Source organism: Gnatocerus cornutus, chromosome 9 (genome assembly GCF_029298725.1).
Source record: "Gnatocerus cornutus isolate USDA-ARS CGAHR chromosome 9, icGnaCorn1.1, whole genome shotgun sequence".
Lineage (NCBI taxonomy): Eukaryota > Metazoa > Arthropoda > Insecta > Coleoptera > Tenebrionidae > Gnatocerus > Gnatocerus cornutus.
In genome coordinates, this window is record NC_142241.1 from 14,165,786 (window position 1) to 14,188,874 (window position 23,089).

The 23,089-nt window shown below is 38.5% G+C and overlaps 7 protein-coding genes across 8 annotated transcripts; 5 read left to right on the forward strand and 2 right to left on the reverse strand.

Moving 5' to 3' along the window:
- The first annotated feature begins 2,603 nt into the window (after window positions 1-2,603).
- Window positions 2,604-7,612, forward strand: LOC148169057 (cell division control protein 42 homolog). The gene is made up of 3 exons (XM_088045863.1): window positions 2,604-3,041; window positions 6,331-6,389; window positions 6,948-7,612. Exons 1-3 carry the CDS (start codon window positions 2,810-2,812, stop codon window positions 7,332-7,334), a joined length of 678 nt encoding a protein of 225 aa, XP_087901989.1. The 5' UTR covers window positions 2,604-2,809; the 3' UTR covers window positions 7,335-7,612.
- Window positions 7,613-7,700: 88 nt separating this feature from the next.
- slv (sugar transporter SWEET1) lies at window positions 7,701-8,695 on the forward strand. Its single transcript, XM_088045865.1, has 4 exons — window positions 7,701-7,934; window positions 7,981-8,182; window positions 8,229-8,507; window positions 8,553-8,695. The coding sequence occupies exons 1-4, from the start codon at window positions 7,858-7,860 to the stop codon at window positions 8,649-8,651; spliced, it is 657 nt and encodes a 218-aa protein (XP_087901991.1). The 5' UTR covers window positions 7,701-7,857; the 3' UTR covers window positions 8,652-8,695.
- Window positions 8,696-8,899: 204 nt separating this feature from the next.
- On the forward strand, window positions 8,900-9,978 carry LOC148169059 (josephin-2-like). The gene is made up of 3 exons (XM_088045864.1): window positions 8,900-9,370; window positions 9,420-9,600; window positions 9,647-9,978. The coding sequence occupies exons 1-3, from the start codon at window positions 9,126-9,128 to the stop codon at window positions 9,884-9,886; spliced, it is 666 nt and encodes a 221-aa protein (XP_087901990.1). The 5' UTR covers window positions 8,900-9,125; the 3' UTR covers window positions 9,887-9,978.
- LOC148169060 (apolipoprotein D-like) lies at window positions 9,909-10,755 on the reverse strand. The gene is made up of 3 exons (XM_088045866.1): window positions 10,550-10,755; window positions 10,369-10,499; window positions 9,909-10,325 (listed from the first exon to the last, which is right to left on the reverse strand). Exons 1-3 carry the CDS (start codon window positions 10,676-10,678, stop codon window positions 9,986-9,988), a joined length of 600 nt encoding a protein of 199 aa, XP_087901992.1. The 5' UTR covers window positions 10,679-10,755; the 3' UTR covers window positions 9,909-9,985.
- Window positions 10,756-10,844: 89 nt separating this feature from the next.
- On the reverse strand, window positions 10,845-13,342 carry LOC148169061 (uncharacterized). Its single transcript, XM_088045858.1, has 3 exons — window positions 13,090-13,342; window positions 12,924-13,043; window positions 10,845-12,870 (listed from the first exon to the last, which is right to left on the reverse strand). Exons 1-3 carry the CDS (start codon window positions 13,340-13,342, stop codon window positions 11,147-11,149), a joined length of 2,097 nt encoding a protein of 698 aa, XP_087901984.1. The 3' UTR covers window positions 10,845-11,146.
- Window positions 13,343-13,400: 58 nt separating this feature from the next.
- Window positions 13,401-15,511, forward strand: RabX5 (RAS oncogene family member RabX5). The gene is made up of 6 exons (XM_088045861.1): window positions 13,401-13,680; window positions 13,726-13,827; window positions 13,872-13,936; window positions 14,777-14,913; window positions 14,959-15,169; window positions 15,219-15,511. Exons 1-6 carry the CDS (start codon window positions 13,460-13,462, stop codon window positions 15,284-15,286), a joined length of 804 nt encoding a protein of 267 aa, XP_087901987.1. The 5' UTR covers window positions 13,401-13,459; the 3' UTR covers window positions 15,287-15,511.
- Cpr (Cytochrome P450 reductase) lies at window positions 15,422-22,848 on the forward strand. 2 transcript variants are annotated; one of them, XM_088045860.1, is made up of 6 exons: window positions 15,422-15,564; window positions 19,882-20,063; window positions 20,115-20,457; window positions 20,506-20,630; window positions 21,234-22,487; window positions 22,541-22,848. In XM_088045860.1, exons 2-6 carry the CDS (start codon window positions 19,891-19,893, stop codon window positions 22,683-22,685), a joined length of 2,040 nt encoding a protein of 679 aa, XP_087901986.1. In that variant the 5' UTR covers window positions 15,422-15,564; window positions 19,882-19,890; the 3' UTR covers window positions 22,686-22,848. The 2 variants fall into 2 exon arrangements, with proteins under 2 accessions (XP_087901986.1, XP_087901985.1); XM_088045859.1 differs by lacking the exon at window positions 15,422-15,564 and adding an exon at window positions 19,441-19,572.
- The last annotated feature ends 241 nt before the right edge of the window (window positions 22,849-23,089 follow it).

Below are 23,089 nucleotides of genomic sequence, written 5' to 3' on the forward strand. Positions count from 1 at the left end.
TTTTGTTCGTCCATTCTTCCACGAGCCACAACAAATCTTAGTACAAATGTTGTTAGTTGTTGCTCGCGGATTCTAGTTCTCGACTCTCTTTAGCTGAATCATATACAGGGTCTTTCTGACCAATGTTACTTTGTTATGCTAGGTCGAGTTTTCTTTATGACCTTAGGATAGTTAGGAAACTTTCAAATTGTTGAGCAGTTTCATTATATTTTTATAAATATTTTGTACAAAAGTCTGATCTATTACGTGCGTGGGCCAACGTCCGTTGTAATCTGCACCATTTTTACAGAGGCTTAGAATTTCTGGCGACATTCGTAACTGTAGACAATGTTCAAAGAATTTTATTTAGTCCTAGTGTAGAGTGGGTTATAGGAAATGTCATAATAAAGGAAAATTAAAATAAACACATTTAATTATTATCACCATCAAACCACGTTTTAATTCCTCTGGTAAAATAGATACAAGCTGTCCCAGAACGCTCGCTTGTAATTAATTCAGTGCAATTATAAATAAAAAAATATCCCGGCGCATTCACCATTTTTCAAAAAAAAATTATAAAATTTACATCTTGAACAAGACTACAAGTAAACTATCCACTAGTACCTAGCCTGCAACTATTTAATTCCAAAAGTGCGGTCGAGCAAATACGATCAGCGAACACAAATAGTATATTAAAGGACGTGTTTTATAATGGCCAATTTGGTGCACGAGTTCCCGGTGTACAAAACGAGCCGTAGGCGATTATAAAACAAGTCCTTTATACTATTTTTTCGAATTTGCACCCTTTTTTTAATAAAAAATTTAAATTTTCCAATTGTAAGACTTTTCGTTTTACACGATTGGTAATGGTTTTGTAACCACGACTTGCCACTTGATTTTCAAGTTTAATTTAAAATTTGACATTTATTGAGTTCACTATCACTGAACTTTGACTTAACGTAACGTAACCTCACAGCCAGTATTCACATCTATTATATTGAGGTACAATTATTGTTGGCCGCAAAGGACAATTTAATTATATTGATACATTTTTTATTCACGCAGCAATTTATTAAACACACGAAACAGTTAGTTCTGCCAATTCTTAAAAAACAAAATTTCCTACTTTGAGTTCTTTTATAGAAAACGACACCAAATTGAGTACTCTAATGGACCTATTAAAGCGGCAAATTCGAAAAAGGCTATTTCACAATCCCGAAGCGAAGAAAATTAAACGGATATAAACCGATTAACTTTAAACAAAAGCAAAAGTGTTTAAACTAATAATCGAAAAGTCACGAGAAACTAACTACATTATTTTCACAAACGCAATGTTAACACGTGTGTCTTCGACGAGAGCCACTGCACAACTGTCCTCCAGACCGACTAATTAAATACGATTACGTGAATAACAAAAACTCTGTTACGTCTTTCCCAAAAAATTGACGTGATTACCTGTTTTTCTTCGTTTCATACATTTGTTTGAATTTTCGCGCGGAAATAATAATATTAATGTGGCTGTGTTTAAGATACAGCTCTCAAAGATATTCCAACTTGTAAAAGGATTAATGTCAGACGACGAATCGAAGTTCAACTGTAACTTGTATGATAGACAACTGTATTGTTGGTTGACTGAACATCAGAATTTGATAATAAATTTTCCCATCAAAAAGTGCGAGACTTCTGGGACAGTCTAAATAAAAAAATAATTTATAAACCTAAATAAATACAAGACGAGTAATAAAAACAAACATAAATTTGAGGAAAATCCAAACAGGCTAAAGAGAACCTAAGTGAAGAATTTAGAGAATCCAAAAAAACTTTAGAGAATCCAAAAAAGATTTTAGAGAATTAAGAGCATTCGAAAGAGAATTTAGAAAAATTAGTGCATTCAAAAGAGAATTCTGGGAATCCAAAAGAGATATTACAGAATCCAAAGAAAAATTAGAGGATCCAAAATAGAATTTAGTGAATCCAAAGAGAATTTAGAGCATTCAAAGAAAATTTAAGTAAACCAAAGAGAATTCAGAACATTCAAAAGAGAATTTAGATAATCCAAAAGAGATTTGATTCTAGAAAATCTAAAGAGAATTTTGAGAATCCAAAAAGAATTTGAAGAATACAAATGAGATTTTGGGGAATCCAAAAAGCATTTAGAGAATCCAAAAGAGATTTCAGAGAATTTGATGCGTTCAAAAGAGAATCCAGAAAATTCAACGAAATTTTAGAGGATCCAAAAGAGAATTTAGAGAATTCAAAAAGAATCTATCAAATTTAAACAAAACTAAATTATAAAGAATATCTTCTAAAATATTTAGAACAACTACGAAGAATCTCAGGCAAACCTAAACGAATAAAATTAAGATATCTAAAAAAAATCGAAAATCTTAATTATCTAATTATTATAAGATCTTATTACCAGCGAAATTAAATACAAAACGAAATAGAGAAAATCTACAAAAATTAAATTTGAAGAATTAGTTTTAAATTTATTGTCATCTCAGAAGTTTAACAGGTTGCCTATATCAAAGTGATCTTAGCTCTTATGTAACGCGTGGTGCTATTGGCAGCATTGCTTTCGCTTCCTCCTATTGGCATAACTGCCCCGATCAGCCAATCACAATCCAAAATCGGTCTCGGCAACCAATCCACTTGTTTGTTGCCCCAGGCTGACGTTAGTGATAGTTAGTCATGAGCAGTGTTCGTTTGTGTCTGTTGTGTTAAAAGTGTCGGCTCGAAACATCGCAGAAACCCAAAATTTTCCGAATTTTCGCCCCCAATGAGTCCGGAATCAATCTGACCCAAACTGCTATGTTCCTTTCTTTCAAAGATGACACCTCAATGTAACGTTACTTTACATTACACCAAGCAGCCTTTACTCACTCATGAACCACCTGTGATATTTTCAAACGCGAAATCAAAAGTGAAAACGAAATGTAAAAACAAAATAAAATGTGTGATTGTGGGTGATAAGGAAGTCGGGAAAACTGCTTTGGCGGTGAAGTACAGTAACGACAGCTTTCCCAGCAAGTACGTCCCGACAGCGTACGATAATTACAACGGTAAGTGATTACGAAATCGCCTTTTTTGTCGTTTCTACCTGAAGAAAGGTCGCTGAGGAAGGCTATGATCTGACCTTCCTTTCCGAGATCGATCTATTTTACCATAAACGAACGGTTTACCTTTTGCGGATGTCATGGGCAAGCAAGTTTTCACGAGACCGTGGCGGACTTTGCTTCCCGAAGACACGATAACAAAACATTGACTCACCGCCAATAATTAAGCCCCAATTCCAATTCTGACTCACTTTTCCGCAAACACCCAATATTGGCCCAAGTCAATTTAAATTTGTTTTTTATGGGCGTAATTATTGCAAGAAATGAGATAAGGTCGGGGTGTTTAACCTTCTGACTTGTGTACTAAATAGGAGTGATAAAGACGTTGTTGATTTTAATAAAATTTAATTGTGTGGTAAGACGTAGAAGAGAAAGAAAGTCGAGAAACTCGGTCTCCCGGAGGCAAGATGCACCATCTCTTACCTAAATTAATGTGCTGGGTTGCCACGCCGAAGACGGCTCTAATCGGGCATCAAAACAACAGGTGGAAGGTGCGGTGCAGGATGCATCATAGTTGATTATTTTTATTGTGGAACGAAACAGTTTAATTGACGACATTTCCAATTCTCAAAAATCATTTGTAAATACTAACAAAAGCTTTTTGTCATTGATAAGAATTGATAAGTACTTTGCCAAATGATAATTAAACAAAAAACTAAATTTGGAGCATTTTACATTCAACACGCATCACGCCAAAAACTAAGCCAAGGGTACATTATTGTTTCTTTTGGCACTGTTATAGACATCACTCATATCAGGTAATGTTTTGTCAAACTGTCTGAAATAAGCAGGGCTACCAACAGATTTCAAACTCCAAAGGACTCCGATTTTTTTGGATCATTATTATTACATCATTATTAAAAAGTAACGACATTGCTCTCAAAAAATACTAATCAGCTTTTATTTCCTGATAAGGTGATGAATCGTTGAGAGTTGTATTGTTATCAGAATTTCAAATGAACATTATTATGTTTATTGATCTTCAACAAGTATTTTTTTGGACCAAAAACCATCCACTGATAAAAATGCTTCATTAATTTCCGAATAAACGCATTTTTTATTTAGAAGTTGCATGGTTTTGAAAATTTGTAACCAAATTATGATGAAACACATTATTTGGGTATGATTTCGCCAATCCTTAAACCATTTAGGTATATACAGGGTTTCTATAAAAGAATACAAAATTATGGAGAACGTGAACTCTACCAATGTAAGAAAAAAAATTTATACTTCACCCCAGATTTTGACATTGAAAAATTAATCACTATCTGAGGTAAGTAGCAAATTATGACACTCAATTCAAGTCTTTTGTTTTCCAGAGCACACTGAAAACCTTGAAAACACGTTCTTAATCTGAAAACGATGTAAATTACGTTTACCTATCAAAGTGTGTCTTTAAAATATGAGGTTAAACATTAATTTACATGTCAAATCCTTGTCCAAACAGAATAACTAATTTACTAATTTTCTGCCTACTGGATGACTTAGGAGTGACTTCCATTCCCAGTTAGCTTTGAGAGAAAATTCCATGGCGTAACTAATATTACAACAGCAGTTTTGACATATGGAAACAAAAAAACTTCGATCAAAAATTAATACGGTTGTAGCAGGCCAAGGTGTCTTTGCTAAATTCATACGAACGTGTACTGTCATAGTTGTCAACCCAGCTTTGACAACATTATTAAAATATTTTTAGTGAAAACAAGATAATTATAGAAAAAGCAGTACGAAAAATTATGTTTTTGCTAAATTAATATGCACGGTGCTTATAAATGTTTCTAGCATCAAGAGTGGCTATAAAAAGTCAGGCTCATTATAAATGTGGGTATAGCTAACCTTACATTACTTTGAAGATGAAAAATCAAAATAAATGCAAAGAGTGAAGATGTTCATACACATCCATGAAAATTACTAAAAATTCTGCATAAAAACTTGGAAGCATCGAAAGGCTTGCCAATAAAGTGTGTATGAATCTATAGTAGACATACTTACGTGCGCCATTGCCTACTGCACTGACGGTTTTCTAGCAAGAAACGACATACGTTCAAAATGCATGGTTTTCCTTGAATTGGAATTTAATAGATCTCACGAGTATTTATCATTTTTAGTTCCCGAGAATATGTGAGTTCTATCGAAAATTTCATACCGAGTAAATTATTTTGTTATCAAAATTACAATGAAACATTCCGCAACTTTTATTGATCTAATTAAAGCCAAGCAATTATATTACCTTAAATTTTTAATAAATCAGAGTGTACTCTTTGGGGCTGTGTTTTGACGTAGATTGTTAATGTCGTAGATCTCTAGTCGAATTTGAAACTTTGAAATTGAACTTTTGACATTAGAAACGTCAGCTGCCCATTTAATTATTTTTTTTATCACTTTCGCCAACTGTCACGTTTAGGATTTTTGTGTTTTCGCCTACCTTAGTAATAACTCTCTTAATTGGTCTATCTATATTACGAAATTATCGAAAAAACAATGCAATTATGTAGGTACAATTTCAGTTATTTACTAACTTCAATAAATGCAATGACGTCATTGTCCACGGTCGAAATATCGCACCATAGATAACCAGAGTTATACCTACCAACATTCGTATAAATTAAACATTGACACAATTATTTTCTAGTGAATTTTGAACTACATTTTCTATACCTGTTATTACAAGTCAATTTATCATTTGTAGTTCCCCGAAAAATGAGTAATAAAAACTTTTCAGTCCCTTTTTTTCCAACAGCATGACGTCCCTAATTAGATATCGCACATTTTGCTCAAATTGAGCAATTATCGTCATAGTTTTGTCCCCAAAACAATTTCATATCGGAAACGAGCGACACATTACCGGTTGAAACCTGTTTTGACAATAAAGCCATCTTGCGGCCGCACGAAATCGGCGACCCTCAAGGATGCATCCTTCGTCCCCTTCTTATATTCTCGAGCAATGTAAAATCACAAAAAACGGCATTAATTAGATTTACTCAGCGTTCACGTATCAAAATGAAGTTATCCTTGAATCGGAGCGGCGTTTTTCGACACTGAGCAATAAAGTATCAGATAAAATGACCACGGAATCGAACGCTGCATCCTAGGAAATGACACTTTTATTGTGTTCGGAAAACAATATCTGTAATTATGGAATTAAAAATCGTATTGGTTTTATCGGTTTTTCTTATCAAATAAAACTCGGCCCTTCTTGGGACATTCAACTGACGGTTTCTTTTGTTTGTTTCAGTGGAAGTACAGGTGGACGGGAAGCCAATCAGGCTGGAGCTCTGCGATACAGCTGGCGAGGTAAACGTTTTTTTTATACACAGGCATATTATCCTCACTCTTCAACCCGAAGGCTGTACAGTGTTGTCATAAATTTGGGATAAAAGAAAGTTCCGAGCTGTGATTCAGCCGGGAGTTGCGTTAGTCACGCAGGTAGACGAAAATAGACCGATTCTTTGTGTGACTACTACAAGAACGCTCGATGTTCATTGTTGACAGGTTTTCTATTCGGCAAAAACTGATTGATTTAATTGGGCGGAGGGGTCATTACAACATTTTTTGTTTCAATAAGATGATTCAAAATCAATAAGATTGACGCTAATGCTGCTTATCATGCGTTCATGGAAAAATTATATCAGAAATCCGATAAACATCTATAAAAAACCGAAGATAACAAGATCATAATATCACGCTTTTGCAATACTTGAATGCAACCGCCCGACTGCTGAAATTGCCTATTTTAAGCGGAACTAATCCTGAATTATAACAAATCTGACAGTACAATAAGACAACGTCAGTCTGACTACTATTTGTTGTCAAACAGACATGACATTGAAAATTTCCTCGCTTTACTTTTAGGACGATTTCATCCCTCTCCGCAACTTGTGCTACCCCGGCGCCGACGTCTTCATCCTCTGCTTTTCGGTGGTGAAGCCCACGTCTTTTTACTCTGCGTGTACTCGATGGGCCGACGAACTAACACGTCTTGGTGCCGCCGTCGTCGTCGTCGGTACTCAATGCGATCTTCAAGCAAATTTTGATGTCCTCTATAATCTAAGACAACGCTATCAACGTCCAGTTACTCCGTCCGAAGCCAGAGATTTAGCACAACGACTGAATGCGCCCTATGTTGAGACATCGGCCAAGGAGTGCCTACATTTAAAGGAAGCTTTTGATCTGGCGATCACTCTCGCATTGCAGAAGCAGAGACGGAGGAAGTGGTGGCAGAAACTCTGTTGTTTCTGATGGCAATGACATTCCGTTTTGGGGAGTTTTTAGTATTATGTGATTGATCTACATATTATTTTAAGATAATTCTTCCACTTTGTGATAATATTGTTAAAGGCAGTTAGATTAAGTTAATATAATCGTTTTATCAGATGACTGGTTTTTGTGGGCGTCGGATCTTAATTGGTTTCACGCCTGCAAAAAATAATACTCTCGAGCAATGGACATTGTCAAATATTATAAGTAACGTTAATGATGTACAGGTTTACATTAAATCGGTTATTTATTGATACTTACCCGTTTTTTTTAATTTTAAATCGTGAAGTTCGCGCGGTTTTCAAACAACATACATAAGTCTAGTGGGATGTGTAATACCGCATTGCTGCCACTGAGAATTTTAGTGACTTTTCGAAACCTCCCACCACCTGTCAAAAAACATTTGTCACGCTTTTGCTTATCTCCGCACCGCTTTTAAAATGCACAATTCTCCGTTATCAGGAGTTCCCACGTACGATGTAAATCCGTAGTCAAAAATGTGAACATGACCCTAGACGAGCTGAAAAACATAATTGCCACCACAGCATCCATTTCCACGATTCTGCAGTTTTTAAGTGGAACGTAAGCGATCACGTCTGTGTTTTCCTTCCTTAAAATTCCATTTTAGCTTGATTTGCTTGAAAATCTCTCGGAATAAAACCACAGGAGACATTTCCCCGTTCCCCTTCGTGAGCGGGTGTCTTTCAACCAGTTTATGGCTGTGTTATGGCTTCTACATTGACGACCGCTCAATTATTTTAGTTAATACGATCGGGGCGAGCTTGTTTTTCGCCTACGTCGTTACGTTTCTTATCTACAGTATCAAAAAGGTGCCCCCTTGGTGACTTTAACTTGTCACTTATAATTTTTTTTTAGTCTGCAGTGATACGCCAAATTGTAGGCTGCTCCCTCGCACTTTTTTTTACGTTGCTCTATCTTCACAATCAGGAGAATTCTGGTGAAGCCAAGCAATGGTTGGGGGTTGTTTGCTGCATTGTGACTATTCTGTTTTTTGCGGCGCCCCTCGCGTCGCTCCTACATGTCGTTAAAATGAAAAGTACTGAAAGTTTACCTTTTCCTATAATTTTCGCCAGTTGTGTCGTCTCCCTTCAGTGGCTATTCTATGGAATCATCCTGGGAGACAAGTTTATACAGGTTGTTCCTGAATTGGGGCCTTCAGACACTGATGATTTGTTGCAGATTCCCAACTTCTTGGGGTGCGTTCTCTCTGGGTTCCAATTGACGCTGTTTTGTTGGTATCCTGCCACAAGCAAAGGGTACTCAAGCGAATTTATTTAATGTTCTGTCTAAAAAGGAGTCAATAAAGATGATTTGTATTCGTACAGTGAAATTTCGTACCAAAAAGGAGTGGTGGTTTTGAATTGACGTTTCCGAATCTAGAGGAATTTGCGTTTTCTCTTATTTCAATCCAACTTATTTTCTTAAAACCTAGCTAAAAACACCAACAAGACGGTTCTGCTGGCGTAATTTGTCGCCCGTGAACAGCACAAACGACACTGTTTGTCCCAAAACCCGAAATTTCAAGTCCGCTGCTGATTTTCTGGGGACTTTAGTTCTCCTCCATTGGCGAGGTTGACAGTGACAGCTACGTCATCCGTCACGATTTTAAAATGTTTCGTAAATACAATTCAGATTAAAAGCCTCCCTCTGCACTCTCATTCCCAGTGAAATGGAATAAACATATCTAAAAATAATCGCCCCTATGAACATGTCGTTCCTTCAAACCTTGTAAGACCTAACCTCAAAACAATCATGAATGATATTTACCACGAGAAACAAGTCAGAGAACTATGTGCTTTACACGCTTTGAACAATTTATTTCAGTCCAAAGATGCGTTCACGAAAGCGGAATTGGACGTAATCTGCCATTCGTTGTCACCTGACAATTGGATCAACCCCCATAAGTCAGTTTTAGGCCTTGGTAATTATGATATTAATGTTATCATGAAGGCTTTGCAGTCGCGGGGGTGCGAAACCATTTGGTTTGATAAGCGCAAGTAAGTTGTGTTGGGGGTGAAAACAGGAAAATAATTTTTTTGCTTGTAGGGACCCCAGTTGTCTCAACTTTGGCAACATTTGTGGGTACATTCTGAATGTCCCTAGCGAGTATAAGATAAGTTTTATCACACTGCCGTTGCGTCGTCGACACTGGATCACAATTAGGCAACTAAATGGGCTTTTTTATAATCTAGATTCTAAGTTAGATGCACCCCAAATCATTGGAAGGGTAATGTGGTCTTAACTAAAGTCCAAAAGTCATTTTTTTCTTGTAGGAGTCGGATCTTTTGAACTACTTGAAGGAAGAGCTGGACTGTAGAGACAAGGAACTGTTTCTAGTAGTGTCAAACGACATAGGCAAAGACCAAGCCTGGCTGAAAAACCACGCTAGTTATAGCAATAATTTACAAGAACGAGAAGCAGAGATCCTGCAACTCAAAGACATCACCACTGATGAGGTAAACGTAACAATCAACCCCCTTTGTATCAATTGGAGCGGTCAGAATGATGCGTAGGGAAAAAAACTACCATCATGTGTTCAAGTGCTTGATGTTTTATAATGTGCTTTTGATGGAGATTTATGTAAATTAAAAACTACAACCCAAAAGAGCCTCTCAATACCCGCAATCGTAATTTTTCGGCAAAATTAGCCTCTCAGAATCCAAATCCTTCTCATCCAACATCTCGTAAATGACCACCCGCCGCTCCTCGCTGATCTCTCTCTGCCGCCCCCAAACCCAAAGCAAATCAGTGTGGGCAAGACCATAATTCGTGCACGACCACAAAACCGCGTAATTTTCATAATCCGTATCCACGACTTGGTAAACCCCCGCCCCCGGCAAGTACCGTCCAAAGAACCTCGGTAGCTTCGTCCCAACTTTATACATCAAGACGCTAGGATCGCGTTTGAGCGGCGCCGCGACGCCTTCGCTCACCGTGAGCGTCGTTCCAGACCTACAACTCTCATTAAACTCTCTTCAGATACTCGCATCCTCACCATCTACTCTTCGTCATGACGTCCACCTCCAACTGTCCTTTCGCGTTTTCTTTCAAATCCACGCTGACGCAACTTGAGACGATCTGCACGAGGTAGAAGGACCGCTCGATTTCGTACCAGCGACCTGCGAACTAAAGAATTTCAGCTGAATCATTCTGCGTCGAAAAATATGGCTACGAACCCGAGTCATGTTGAAGTTGGACATGTATTTGATCCGGGGGCATTTTCCAAGGGCTGCGGCGGCGGCGCGCTCGAAGAAAATCAGGAGGAGGAAAAGCGGCACGCGACTGTATTTTTCAAACATCACCATTTTAATATTTGATTTGGCATTTTAATCGTACGCATTTATGCGGCATTTACATAGAAGTGAAGGAAACCATCACAATAACTGGGCCGATGCAAATCAGCGACTGCGAAATAGCAACATTGTTGTTGTTTGGAAGGAAGCGGGGGCAAAATTTAAATGATGCACTGCGAAAATTGCAAAGGGTGGTATTTCGTACATAGTTCAGGGAAATTAGGTTTTCAATCCTAACAAATTATTAAAGTTTTGAAACTTTGCAGAAAGAATTTCCCCAATTTTAAGGAATGAAGCTCCCACGTTAAGTGACAGAACTTTTTTTATTTAACTCCTGATGCCTTTGGTAATTTTTTCTGCCAAGTTTCAAAACTTTAATAATTTGTTTTTTTAAAGGTCATTTTCGATCTGATTTCTCTAGACTTAAATTAGTAACATTTTAATGAAAGTGACGTTGAGTCCAATGCGAATTGTCTCTAATTAAAACGTGAGGTCGCTACTGTCCGCCTCTTCAACCTCTCTGCCCTCTTTCAACCCGAACAACTGGTCGACAGTATCCAATATGACTTTCAACACCTCTTTATCTTCAATCAGCGCAACTTTCCGACATAACATCGAAGTCCGCTCAACAATCACCTCGCGCAACACTTCAACATCTCCATCGTCCTGATCCTGAGTCTCATCAACCTCAATGATGATTTCTTCGTCGCATTGAGGCTCCTCTTCCTCGTGCTCAACAATTGATTGTACATGCGTAACCCAAACGTAATGGATATGAACACAAATTGCGTTACCAACGAAGAAATCAACACAACTACAACTAAAACAATGCAAACAGATTTGACAAGACGTGCAGACTAAATTACAACACTTCTTGTCGAGGAACTTCTGCACCACGTAGGTAAGATTTTCCTCAGTGACGGTCCACATGTTGTCGCCGAGATGCGCCCCATACAAGTTCTTCTCGCTCAACAACCGATGCCGCGCATCGTTTGCCTCTGTAAAGAAGCTGCGATTCCGCGTCGTATTCAACATAGAATTGACGGTTTCGTCCCGCAAAAACCTGATCAAAGAATGAAAGATCTTATCGAAACGAACTTCAAACTCTTCATTGAGGTACTGCCTGAGCACATCACTCAATATCTTCAGTTGTTTGAGCGGCAAATCGAGCCCGACTTTAAAACAATCGACCCACTTCCTGGGATTCCCGTAGGAGCTCGAGAAGTACTGAACAAACTCCCCGAAATCCTCATCAGTTTGGAGGACTTTTTCGATGGCTTCGAAGTTCTCAGTGAACTCAGTCTCGTCTTTGATCCCGCGAAGACTCTTCATGGTGTCGTACACCCATTTCCGTTTGATTCGCGTTACTTCCGTTTCCGAGCAAACGATGAGATTGAGATTGAGTTTCCAGTCAGTTTCCACTTGACTGGGAGTGTAGAAGTCGTGAGCGGCGGCCCCCATGACGTGCTGCCACGCTTCGTGGTACATCGCGTTGCAGTTGCTGAAGAAGATTGAGGTTGAGACGTTACCAATGCGCTCTCGGATCTTCGTGAAGAAGAGCTCGTACGTGGCGAAGTTGATTTTATTCGTGAACATGCAAGCTGCTGGGAAACTCTCCCAACTTTTTCCTATGACGAAGAGTGTTATCAACTCAAAGTCGCAGTTCTTCAACGAGACGGTGTTGAGCGCGACGATGTTCTCACCAACAGCTCTCAACATTTCCCCTTGGTACTCACTCATCAACATCAAACAAATATCTTCGTTCTGAGCGAAATCTTGAATGTTACAAAACAGCACAGGATTGTACTCCTGGCATTTACACTCCTCAAGAAACAAATTCACGTTGATGGAATCCGTACCGCCTTTCCCGTCGATGTTGAACGACTTCCGGATGTTGACGATATCTTTGCGTCCTAAGAAGTTAATTCGCTTCACGTTACTGGAGTTTCGAACGGAATTGAGGACTGTGGAGATTGGGAGTCCTAAGAGAAGTTTCGACGCGACGGAACCTCGGTCTTGTTTGGAGAGTTTGAGATGTTCGAGGCTCAGTTCGTGGCCGTAGTGAGATTTGTAATAGTTGACGCTGTAGATGCCGTCGTGGGACTTGTTGACGATGATTTGGCTGGTGCAGCCGCGGTTTAGCTTCGTGAGGGACTTGCGGGCGCGGCGCTTGCGGACCGTGTCGTCCACGTAGCTGCGCTTCCCTAGAAAAGAGAAAAGTTGGCTGTTGGAGTCTCCTGTTTCTTGGCCGCCTTACCTGTCCTGCTGCATTCCAAATAATAAGTTTCCGTTCCTGTGGTCTTCCGTTTCGTTGCCGTCAAATGCACGTACTGCACGTAATTATTGGTCTCTTCATTGTGCAACCACTTATTGAACTCTGAAATACGAGAAATCACCAACAGCCCCCTGATCACCTTCCTTACCTTCTGAATTCGGAAACTCCAAATTGAGCTCCACTAAATTAATTTCGTGCTTGACTTTGAGATGTTTCCTCAATTCCCTGTTGTATTTAAAGGAAATATTGCACCCTTCCAAGCATTTATAGTGATATTTGTCCAAATCCCCTGGCAGGATATCAATTCTTTGCACGGCGAAATTATGCACCATTCGCAGGTGTCGGGTCAAATTCCCCTTAAAAGAAAAGACTCGATTACATTCCGAGCATTCCAAAACCATTTTTTCGTTTTACACGGCCAAATTCATTCCATTATCCAAAACAGTTAAAAAAAAAGTTAGGTTACGAGGAGACGTCAAAATGACACATCAGCGCGCGAGATTCAAACCGTGTTACGAATGAGCGCGTTTTTCGATACAAACAGCGGAAGTTGCACAAAAATGTTTGAAAACAAAGAAGTGAGCACGTTTCCGAGGGCTCCCAGTTTCACGCCTTATAATAAGACGAATTTTGAGTGCCTTGACGCAACAACGAACATCTCAGAGTTTATTAATTTGAAAGTCTGTAAAGTGATCATTTTGGGCGATTTGTGCGTCGGAAAAACCTCCCTTTTTAACAGGTAACACGCTCTGGTGGTAGTCATGATGGTTGTCACACTTTCTAGGTTTTGCCATGAGGTTTTTGATAGCAACTACCGGAGTACCATTGGGGTGGATTTCCAATCCGAGCGCGTGAAAATTCTGGGAATCCCCTACCATTTACAAATGTAAGTTACACGATTTCCTAGTGGTTTTCACAAGTGGTTTTCAGTTGGGACACCGCCGGACAAGAACGCTTCAAATGTATAGCGCAATGTTACTACAGGAAAGCCCACGGTGCGTTAACCCTTTAACTGTTATAAACACATACAGAGTGTCCTAAAAAATTAACAACCAATCCGGGAAGCTTATTCTAGAGATGGAATGAAATTTTTATCATTTACATTTTCTGAGGAAAATGGCGAATCGTACATATAGGTGTCCCAGAACTCGTAACTCAGAGAAAAAAGGCTTATGAAGGCAACAATTCTGAACCAAAATTTCGAAACAAAAATTTTTTAGCTCAAAAAATAATCGAGTTAACACCAAGGTTCCTAAATTAAGCATTTGTTCGTTACTAAGGCTGAAACTCCACTCTCTTTTGGTTGCTAGGGACGTGTGACCATAAATGACGTCACAAGAAAGTTCTGTCAATTGTTTTGGGGTGTAAAAACATTGTTGATCGCCAATATTGTCTAACAAAGTTCTTGTGGAAGCATCAGAGTGTTGAATATTGCTGTTTTAAATAATAATAGCAAAGAAAAAATTCAATTGGAATTTAAAAGAGCTTTCCGAAGACGTATCGCGCCAGTTCAAGAGGCCTGCTCCTATTGGCTCAAAACTTTGTAGCAAACCTGTTAATTTTAGTAACCTTGAGTTAAGACAAAAAACGGTAGCCAATCCGGAAGCCGAACAGAATTTGAAAATCCGTAACTTTGGCCACATACTATCGTCCATTGGTCAGACTCTCGTTGCCTAGGAAATTGGGATGGCCTTTTACTCCACCTCTAGAATAAGCTGTCGGGATTGGTTGTTAATTTTTATCCTTTTTCGAATACTAGTTCTGGGACACCTGTATACGTTTACAACAGTTAAAGGATTAACACCTTTCCAACTTTTCGTAACGTTTTCTTGTAGTTATAATGCTGGTTTTTGACCTGTCAACCATCCGGACATTGGCCAATTGTAAAAACTGGTTACGCGACGCTTTAGAAGTGGGTGAAGACGACCAGCGCCCTTTCGTTTTTCTAGTTGGTTCCAAAAAGGACTTACTTGTAATGTTACCACAATGACTACACCACCTTAAAGTCGGTTTTTAGTCCGAAGAAGCGTACAAAACTGTGGAGGCCATAGCAGTGACCACCGCCCAAAAACTAGAGGCTGAATTCTGGAGCGTTTCCTCCAAAACTGGGGAAAATATCGACAGTTTGTTCTTTCGAGCGGCCGCTCTGAGCTTCGACGAAGACCTGGCGCTGTATTTATCCGAGGAAAAGTGCAAGAATGTGGTCGATATCGGCAACGAGCTCATTTGTAAGTTGTATAAAAATGGCATGAAAGGGGTGAAGTGGCGTGGTTGCAGCTTTCCACAAGAATCGAAGGAAGAAAGACGGGGTGACTACGAAATGTGATTTGAAATGTGCGAAGTGATGGAGGGTATGCAACCCAAAAAACGCCCTCGTGTTAATGACAACCGGAAACGCCTATAACCTCGAACTAGCCTATGTAATCAACAAAACAGCCTTGTATTTGTTCTTCATAATTCATAATGATTACTGCTGTGTAGAATAAGTTCGCCATTCACGTCGTGTGACTGTTTCTCCATAAATCAGTTTCAGTTCGTCGTTTTTGAATAAATTATTTTAACGAGTGTAGTATTGTGAGCCCAGTTTTAATCTCCTGTTACTCATCATTTTCCCCAAACTTAAGTAAGTAATGCAACGTCACAAGTCATGTCAGCAGTAGATCAAGTTATCCGGCAATTTTAATCCGCAGACAATTGCAGTCTATATTTCCACTCGTTACGTAAGAACACAGTTTAATTACTTGACCCACTATTGATAGTTTAATGAGTTTTTTTTACAATTTATTCAACGTATTCCAACTTCGACGTCAACACTCTGAATTCATTTATTGGCGATTTACAATTTATATTATACGCATCGTTTCCCTAGTCACGTACACCACGTACGGATTTTTTGTATCGCAATTGTACCTACGTACATTTTTTATTACATGGTGGTCAAGGTTAGAGCAAATCACTGGTCCCCCCCAGATAACGATATAATTTTCGTCTGCATTCGCATCCTTGGAGTTTAATTATAAATCCGTTTATTTTTCTATGTGTTAATAGGTACTTTGATTTTTATTGTATTACGGATCTGAGAATTTCTAAGTGAAGCGCGAAACCTGTTTTTTGCGTATTTTATGACCAGCCGCTGGGATGACCTCAGTAAAAGTTTGAATTTTGATGGTGTCAGGTACAAAATTTAATATTCTCAGACATGTGGCTATAACTCGAACGTTCCTAGTGCTAAATTTAGTGGTAAGAAAAGTGTATTTTTATTTTTACAGACAAAATGTGTTTGGGTCATGAATCATGATCAAAGTCATGTTTAAAGAATGATAACACACTTTCAGTTTTAGTTATTTGTGCAGAAAGTGAAAAAGTTTCATCGTCATCTGATGACAGTGAACTAGTTTTTAATCGCATTTCACTTTCTTTCTTGATCATGAACGATGACAGATTATTTATGATCTGCCATTCGGTTTCACTTTGATCACATTCCAACCACTTCTTGGGATTTCCCCGTTTGCAGAGTAGTTCAATTGGATTCTTTGTCTAGTTGGCTGGCACTTTGCGACCATGTGTCTTAACTTGACATGAAAGCATCAACTATTTGACTGATCAAGGTAACTAGATAGAACAGAAGGATCACCTATATTTCAGGCGATTTTTACCTTGAAAACTGGTTTATTTTAATTCATTGAACATCCAACTGCAATATAAAAAAAGCAGTTACTTCATTAGGGGTATTAGCAGGTAATTAATAGAAATGTCAATTTTAATTTGGCTCCCAAGATTCAAAATTATGCTTTTTACAGTCGCAGCCAAATTGTTGCCTTTTGATTGTCATAAGTGTAAAGCACCCTTTAAGTATCTCATTATTCCTGTCGCTTTTGACAAAATTGACAGCAATGCATAGTCTACATTCCAATTTTCACAATGTCCTAAATAATTTGTTCGCAATTGTGTCACAGCTTTCCGTGCTTCAACAATTTCCGGCATTTCAATATCAATTTTGCAATTTTTTGAAGTGATAACTGATAACGTGTGATCCACAAAAATGTTTCACAGTAGGCCTTGAAAATACCTAACGTGTCGTAAAATAATTTGACAGGACTTTGACATTTGTCATTTGATTGGTTTTTAATTTATTTTCAAATATTGGGTTTGTTATAGTTCGTACAGTGAGAGTTTGAATGACAGAAAAGTCACTAAATCTACGCGCGAAATTTAAAATAACAAAATAACTGTGGTTACTGTCAACTCTGCCAACCCATTAGTATAGTTTTTAGTGTATTTTGTAGCATAATTTGCTGCCAACCTATATGTCAACTGTCGAAATCTCCCAATCTCTCACCGGATATACTATACAACATATTTCCTGTCATTTTTTCATAATTTTATTGTTCTTAAAGAATTGCGGTTATCTTAAAAACCCGACTTCTAACGAGTGATCAAGATAATTTGCCATCAAGATGCCTATGCATTGTGTTATTGACGTGACAGTCCTAAAACAAAAAAAATTACGTGTCATAAAATGCGAAAATGTTTAAACATTCGTTGCTATTTTTCTTTGAACTGTCACTTGACTTTCATTAGTGTGATTAAATAACACGACATACCGAGCAAAATTCATAGGTGTCTTGATCTTAGGTCTGCCTCTCTTGCTATTTTTTTGTGGATCACACGGTACAAAAAAAAAAACAATTAATAAAAAATCCAGTTCAAATTAAATTAAACCATCGAGTAAGCTATGATAATTAATTTGCGTGTCTCTGATTGATTAGCACGTTGTCAACCGTCAAATTAATTTAGGGAATTAAAACAAACGTCACACTCGTCATACGGCCGTATTTTTATAATTACTTTATATCACATAAATTTTTTAGTTGTTTTGTTAACGCTTTTGACGTCAAGGTAACTTTTGATAGTCCAAGAAAGTTCGCAAAAGCTGATAAAGTGTGCATTATCGTTTGAAAATTTTGGATTTGTCGCTTTATTAAAGCTTAGAAAACTTGATACCTGAATGTGGGTATTAATTTTTAACAACGTACCACCAAAAAACTGTCGCGCAAATCGATTAAATACACTCATTTCTATAGATAATATGATACTATTAAAATCAATCAGTGCAGAAAGTTTTAATTACCTAATGTTTATTGACAATAATTATTAATTATATTATTGATCAAGTACTAAAAGGATTACATGTCGTAAAATCTTTTCGTCTGATTATATTAATATTTTTGATAAAAACTATACGTGAAACAACTGTGATTCTCCAAAACTAATCAAAACTGTCAAAATTGTATCTGTCAAACAAACGAAATGTCAAATATTGACATAAATACATTCACAAAACATGAAAATTAAATTACCTTGGATTTTGGCAAATCAGGGTGTACTGGCGATTTGAATAAGTCGAATTCTCTTCTTTTTTTTCGTGCACAAAGTAAAATGCTAGTCGAATTTGAAACTTTGAAACTAAACTTTTGACAGAAACGTCAACTGTCTATTTAATTACCACTCTGGCCAACTGTCATATTTAGGATATTTTGTTTTTGGCAACCTTAGTAACTTTTATGTTTGGGAATGGATATTAGGTAATGTTTTTTGATAAGAGGCCAATTTACATGTTTAAAATAATTTTATCTGAATTGGAAGATTATTGTTACATCCTGTATAATAAAGTCAATTAAAATTCTTTGTGCTGTCTGTTATCTCAAATATTCTTGTTTTGAAATCCACTGATACACTCATAAAAGTGCTGCCAACATAATAAAAATTACCAACATAATGGTTTTATTTATAGTGGGCATAATACTTAATTATTACATGTTATAAGACAAAGTTAATTAAAAAGTTGTGAGAGACGATTCAGCGGAAATACCATCCAAAGTTTCCAGCCGAAAATAGGTAATTTCCACGATAATAAATTAATAACCAAAGGAAACCCCAGCGTGTTAAAACCTGGATGCTAATAACTGTTATTGTTTTGTGGAACGATTTTTGCACACAAATGCGAACGAAATACATTCTGTCTAGTCACGATCAGATACCAAATACATGTCATGATGATACGAAGTGTCTTTGAAAATCATCTCAGAACTTATAAATAGAAGTTTTCCAGCAAAAACTGACCATGTAACATATTCAAAAAAAAAGTAAAAACACTAAAACAATAGCTACTTATTCGAGGATGCACGTCACGTCTCGTTATTTCGCAAAAATATTTGTATAGTTTAATTGTAGATTACGGATCTGAAGCATCATCGTTATCAGCAACTTTAATGACAAATGTTGCTTTTAATAATATGTTGCCCTATCAACAACGCACGTGTTGACTAATATGATATGTTAATTTCTTAAACTACCTCGAGACAAATGTTTAGATAAACGCAATTAAAACAGCCAATGATTACAACGTGTTATCGGAAATAAGTTTTGCATGTCATTATTATAACATTATTTTCTTTGATGTTACGACATGCGTAATTGAGGGAGCTACTTAAACCTGCGGAAGCCACCGACGACGTCCACAATTGTGTTGAAAGTGCTCAAAGACGGACCAGTATTAGTTTTTATAAAGTAACTTATTTATAACTCGAAAATGTCGCGATTGTTTAAATATTTCGGCGTGGTGATGTCGGTGAGTTATTCAAATTTTAGTGGTTCCCCGGAATACAATACGCAGTTTTACCTTGTCGCGACTCATTAATTACCTTTTTGCGATAATTGCCCTGCAGCTGACCCAGCCGCGTCCACATTTGCATAATTTAACTACAATAGTGTTATCAGACGTGACTTCCATTTTTCATTTTTAACGTCACTTACAATGACCCTGCAAAACTTACTACCGTTATCGTTCTAGTGGTTCAAAGTTCGGCGTTATCTAAGATTCTAAAATGTGACTCGACTGACCAGTTATCAGTTTAAAAATCAGTTGTTTTTGGTGTAGATCACAAAAATGGACGAAGCAGAGGCAAGTCTTGGCACCCAACAGATTCCTGAAGCTTCAGAGGCGCTCTTCAGCACGGTGGATATCATTCTTTTGACTCTTTTGGTTGGAGGAGTAGCATGGTGGTACCTCAACAAGCAGAAAAAGAAGGAGGTGACTCCGACGCGGTCGTACTCCATCCAGTAAGTACTCTTCTTGTTGAGTCTTCAATTTTACCAAGAGTTTGTTCTTAGACCCACGTCGATGAGCCTCCAAACCAGCTCCGACAACTCTTTCATCAAGAAACTAAAAGCCTCTGGCAGGAGCTTGGTGGTGTTCTATGGAAGTCAAACAGGAACCGCTGAAGAGTTCGCTGGACGATTAGCAAAAGAAGGTGTCCGCTACCGCCTCAAAGGAATGGTTGCAGACCCTGAAGAATGCGACATGGAGGAACTTGTCAATCTAAAATCCATCCCCAACTCGTTGGCCGTTTTCTGTTTGGCCACCTATGGAGAAGGGGACCCCACAGACAACGCCATGGAGTTCTACGAGTGGCTACAAAACGGAGACGCCGACTTGGCGGGCTTAAATTATGCCGTAAGTGGCCTTGAGTGACACGTGGCGTCGCTTCATTGTTAATTGCAGGTTTTCGGATTGGGGAACAAGACGTACGAGCATTATAACGAAGTTGCTATTTATGTGGATAAAAGATTGGAGGAGTTGGGGGCCACGAGGGTGTTCGACATGGGGCTGGGAGACGACGATGCCAAGTAAGTTCTGGACAGAGTTCAAGGTAGTCGCTTTTTGCATTTATTGCGAAAACTACGTAATGCACAATTTATTCTTGGAACTGCCCGGCGTAATCATAATTCTGATAATAATAATAATTAACAGTTCGGAAAACTTAAATTTCTTGACACACATTTGCCAGGGTCGAGAAATTTCAAGTTTATTACGTTTTTTTCATTTTAAGCGGGCAGTTTTTAGCTAGCGAAATTTTGAGCGGGCGACATTTAGTCCCAGTAATTGACAGCTGATCAAAGTTTCGTTGTAATGGCATTTTAAACATGTAAATGTGTGTCGAGTAAAGTATCCTTTACAAATAACGATATTACTGTCATTTTTGACGAAATTGATTTGACTTAATTTGACGAAATGATCTCCAAATTAATTTGGCCGCACTGTAGTTTTGGAGGCGTCAAATTACGATTAGAAATTCGTGTAAATGATAAGACGATAAGATAAAATTCCTAATACCCTCTGTTATGACTTTTGATCCTCCGAGAATTTGAGATTTTGAAGCTTAGGGACAAAGAAATTTTGCACTCTTCAGCCGCTTTTGCCTTCTTGATTTTAACTCGCTTGTTCTTCAGCATTGAAGATGACTTCATCACGTGGAAGGACAAGTTCTGGCCCGTCGTGTGCGAGCACTTCGGCATCGAGTCCACCGGTGAAGACGTCACCATGCGCCAATACCGCCTCCAAGAGTTCAAAGACGAAGTTCCCGAGAAACTCTACACGGGTGAAATGGCCCGTTTGCACTCCCTCAAGAACCAGAGGCCACCTTTCGACGCCAAGAACCCGTTCCTTTCGAAAATCCGCGTCAACCGCGAATTGCACAAAGCGAAAGATCGGTCTTGTATGCACATCGAATTCGACATCGAAGGCTCCAAGATGCGCTACGATTCGGGTGATCATCTGGCTGTATATCCTATTAATGACAAAGATCTAGTCGAGAAAATTGGGAAGTTTACCAATACGGACTTGGAGACCATCTTCACGTTGATTAACACTGACGAGGAGTCGAGTAAGAAGCATCCTTTCCCGTGTCCGACGACTTATAGAACTGCTTTGACTCACTACCTCGACATTACAATGAATCCTAGAACTCACGTCTTGAAGGAGTTGTCGGAGTATTGTACTGATCCCTCCGACAAAGAAAAGTTGAAGTTGATGGCCAGTACGACTCCTGAAGGAAAGGCTCTGTACCAACAATGGATCAACTCCGATAACCGCAACATCGTGCATGTTCTTGAAGACATCCCGTCTTGTAAACCTCCACTTGATCATCTCTGCGAATTGTTGCCACGTCTTCAGCCTCGATACTACTCCATCTCTTCTTCGCCCAAGCTTTATCCAAATACTGTACACATCACTGCTGTTGTCGTCGAGTACATGACTCCAACAGGTCGCCATAACAAAGGTGTCGCTACGACATGGTTGGCCGCTAAACTACCTAAAGAAGGTGAAGAAGCCCCAACTGCTCCCATCTTCATCAGAAAATCCCAGTTCAGACTCCCCACCAAAACACAAACTCCAATTATCATGGTTGGACCTGGCACTGGTCTCGCTCCGTTCCGTGGCTTCATCCAAGAACGCAGCTACAGCAAAGACGAAGGTAAAGCCGTTGGTGAGACAATCCTCTACTTTGGCTGCCGCAAACAATCCGAAGATTACATCTACGAAGAAGAACTCGTGGAGTACGAGAAGAGTGGACTGTTAACGCTACACTTGGCGTTCTCGAGGGACCAAGGGAAGAAAGTGTACGTCCAACACTTGCTTGAGCAACAAGCGGAAGAAGTGTGGAGAGTTATTGGAGAAAACAACGGACACTTCTACATTTGCGGGTATGTACTTCTTCAGCTGGAGGTTTTCAGAACTTATGGTTGTTTTTTAACAGTGACGCCAAATCCATGGCACCGGATGTCCGTAACGTCGTCATGAAGATCATCCAAGAAAAAGGGCAAATGACCGAACAACAAGCTTCTGCGTATTTGAAGAAAATGGAAACGCAGAAACGTTATTCCGCAGATGTGTGGAGTTAGCCAATGAATTATGATAGGAGCAAATTTAATGTTATTTAAAAGAAATTGTGGTGCCTAAGTTGTTGCATTTTGACATTCCCGACATTCTCTAAGGATGGGTTGAAATTTAGTGTTACGTTCATAAAACAATTATATATTTATATAATAAATGGTATATTTTCAAGGCAGTTTGTGATTACCCTTGATACGCAATTTTTTATAAAGGTCGCTTTGATGAAGGAGTCCGGAAGGCCTTCTACGTGTTAGCCGCCATAATAATCCAAGACCAAACCATCAAGGATTGAGCTCAAGTATCAAATTCCAAACTTCTTTGTTCGGCCAGCTCAGGAGATGGTATTTTTACGTTTTATTGATAAACATTAAGTTTTATTCGCCAGGTCAGTTTGGCACAGCCACAAAATGAG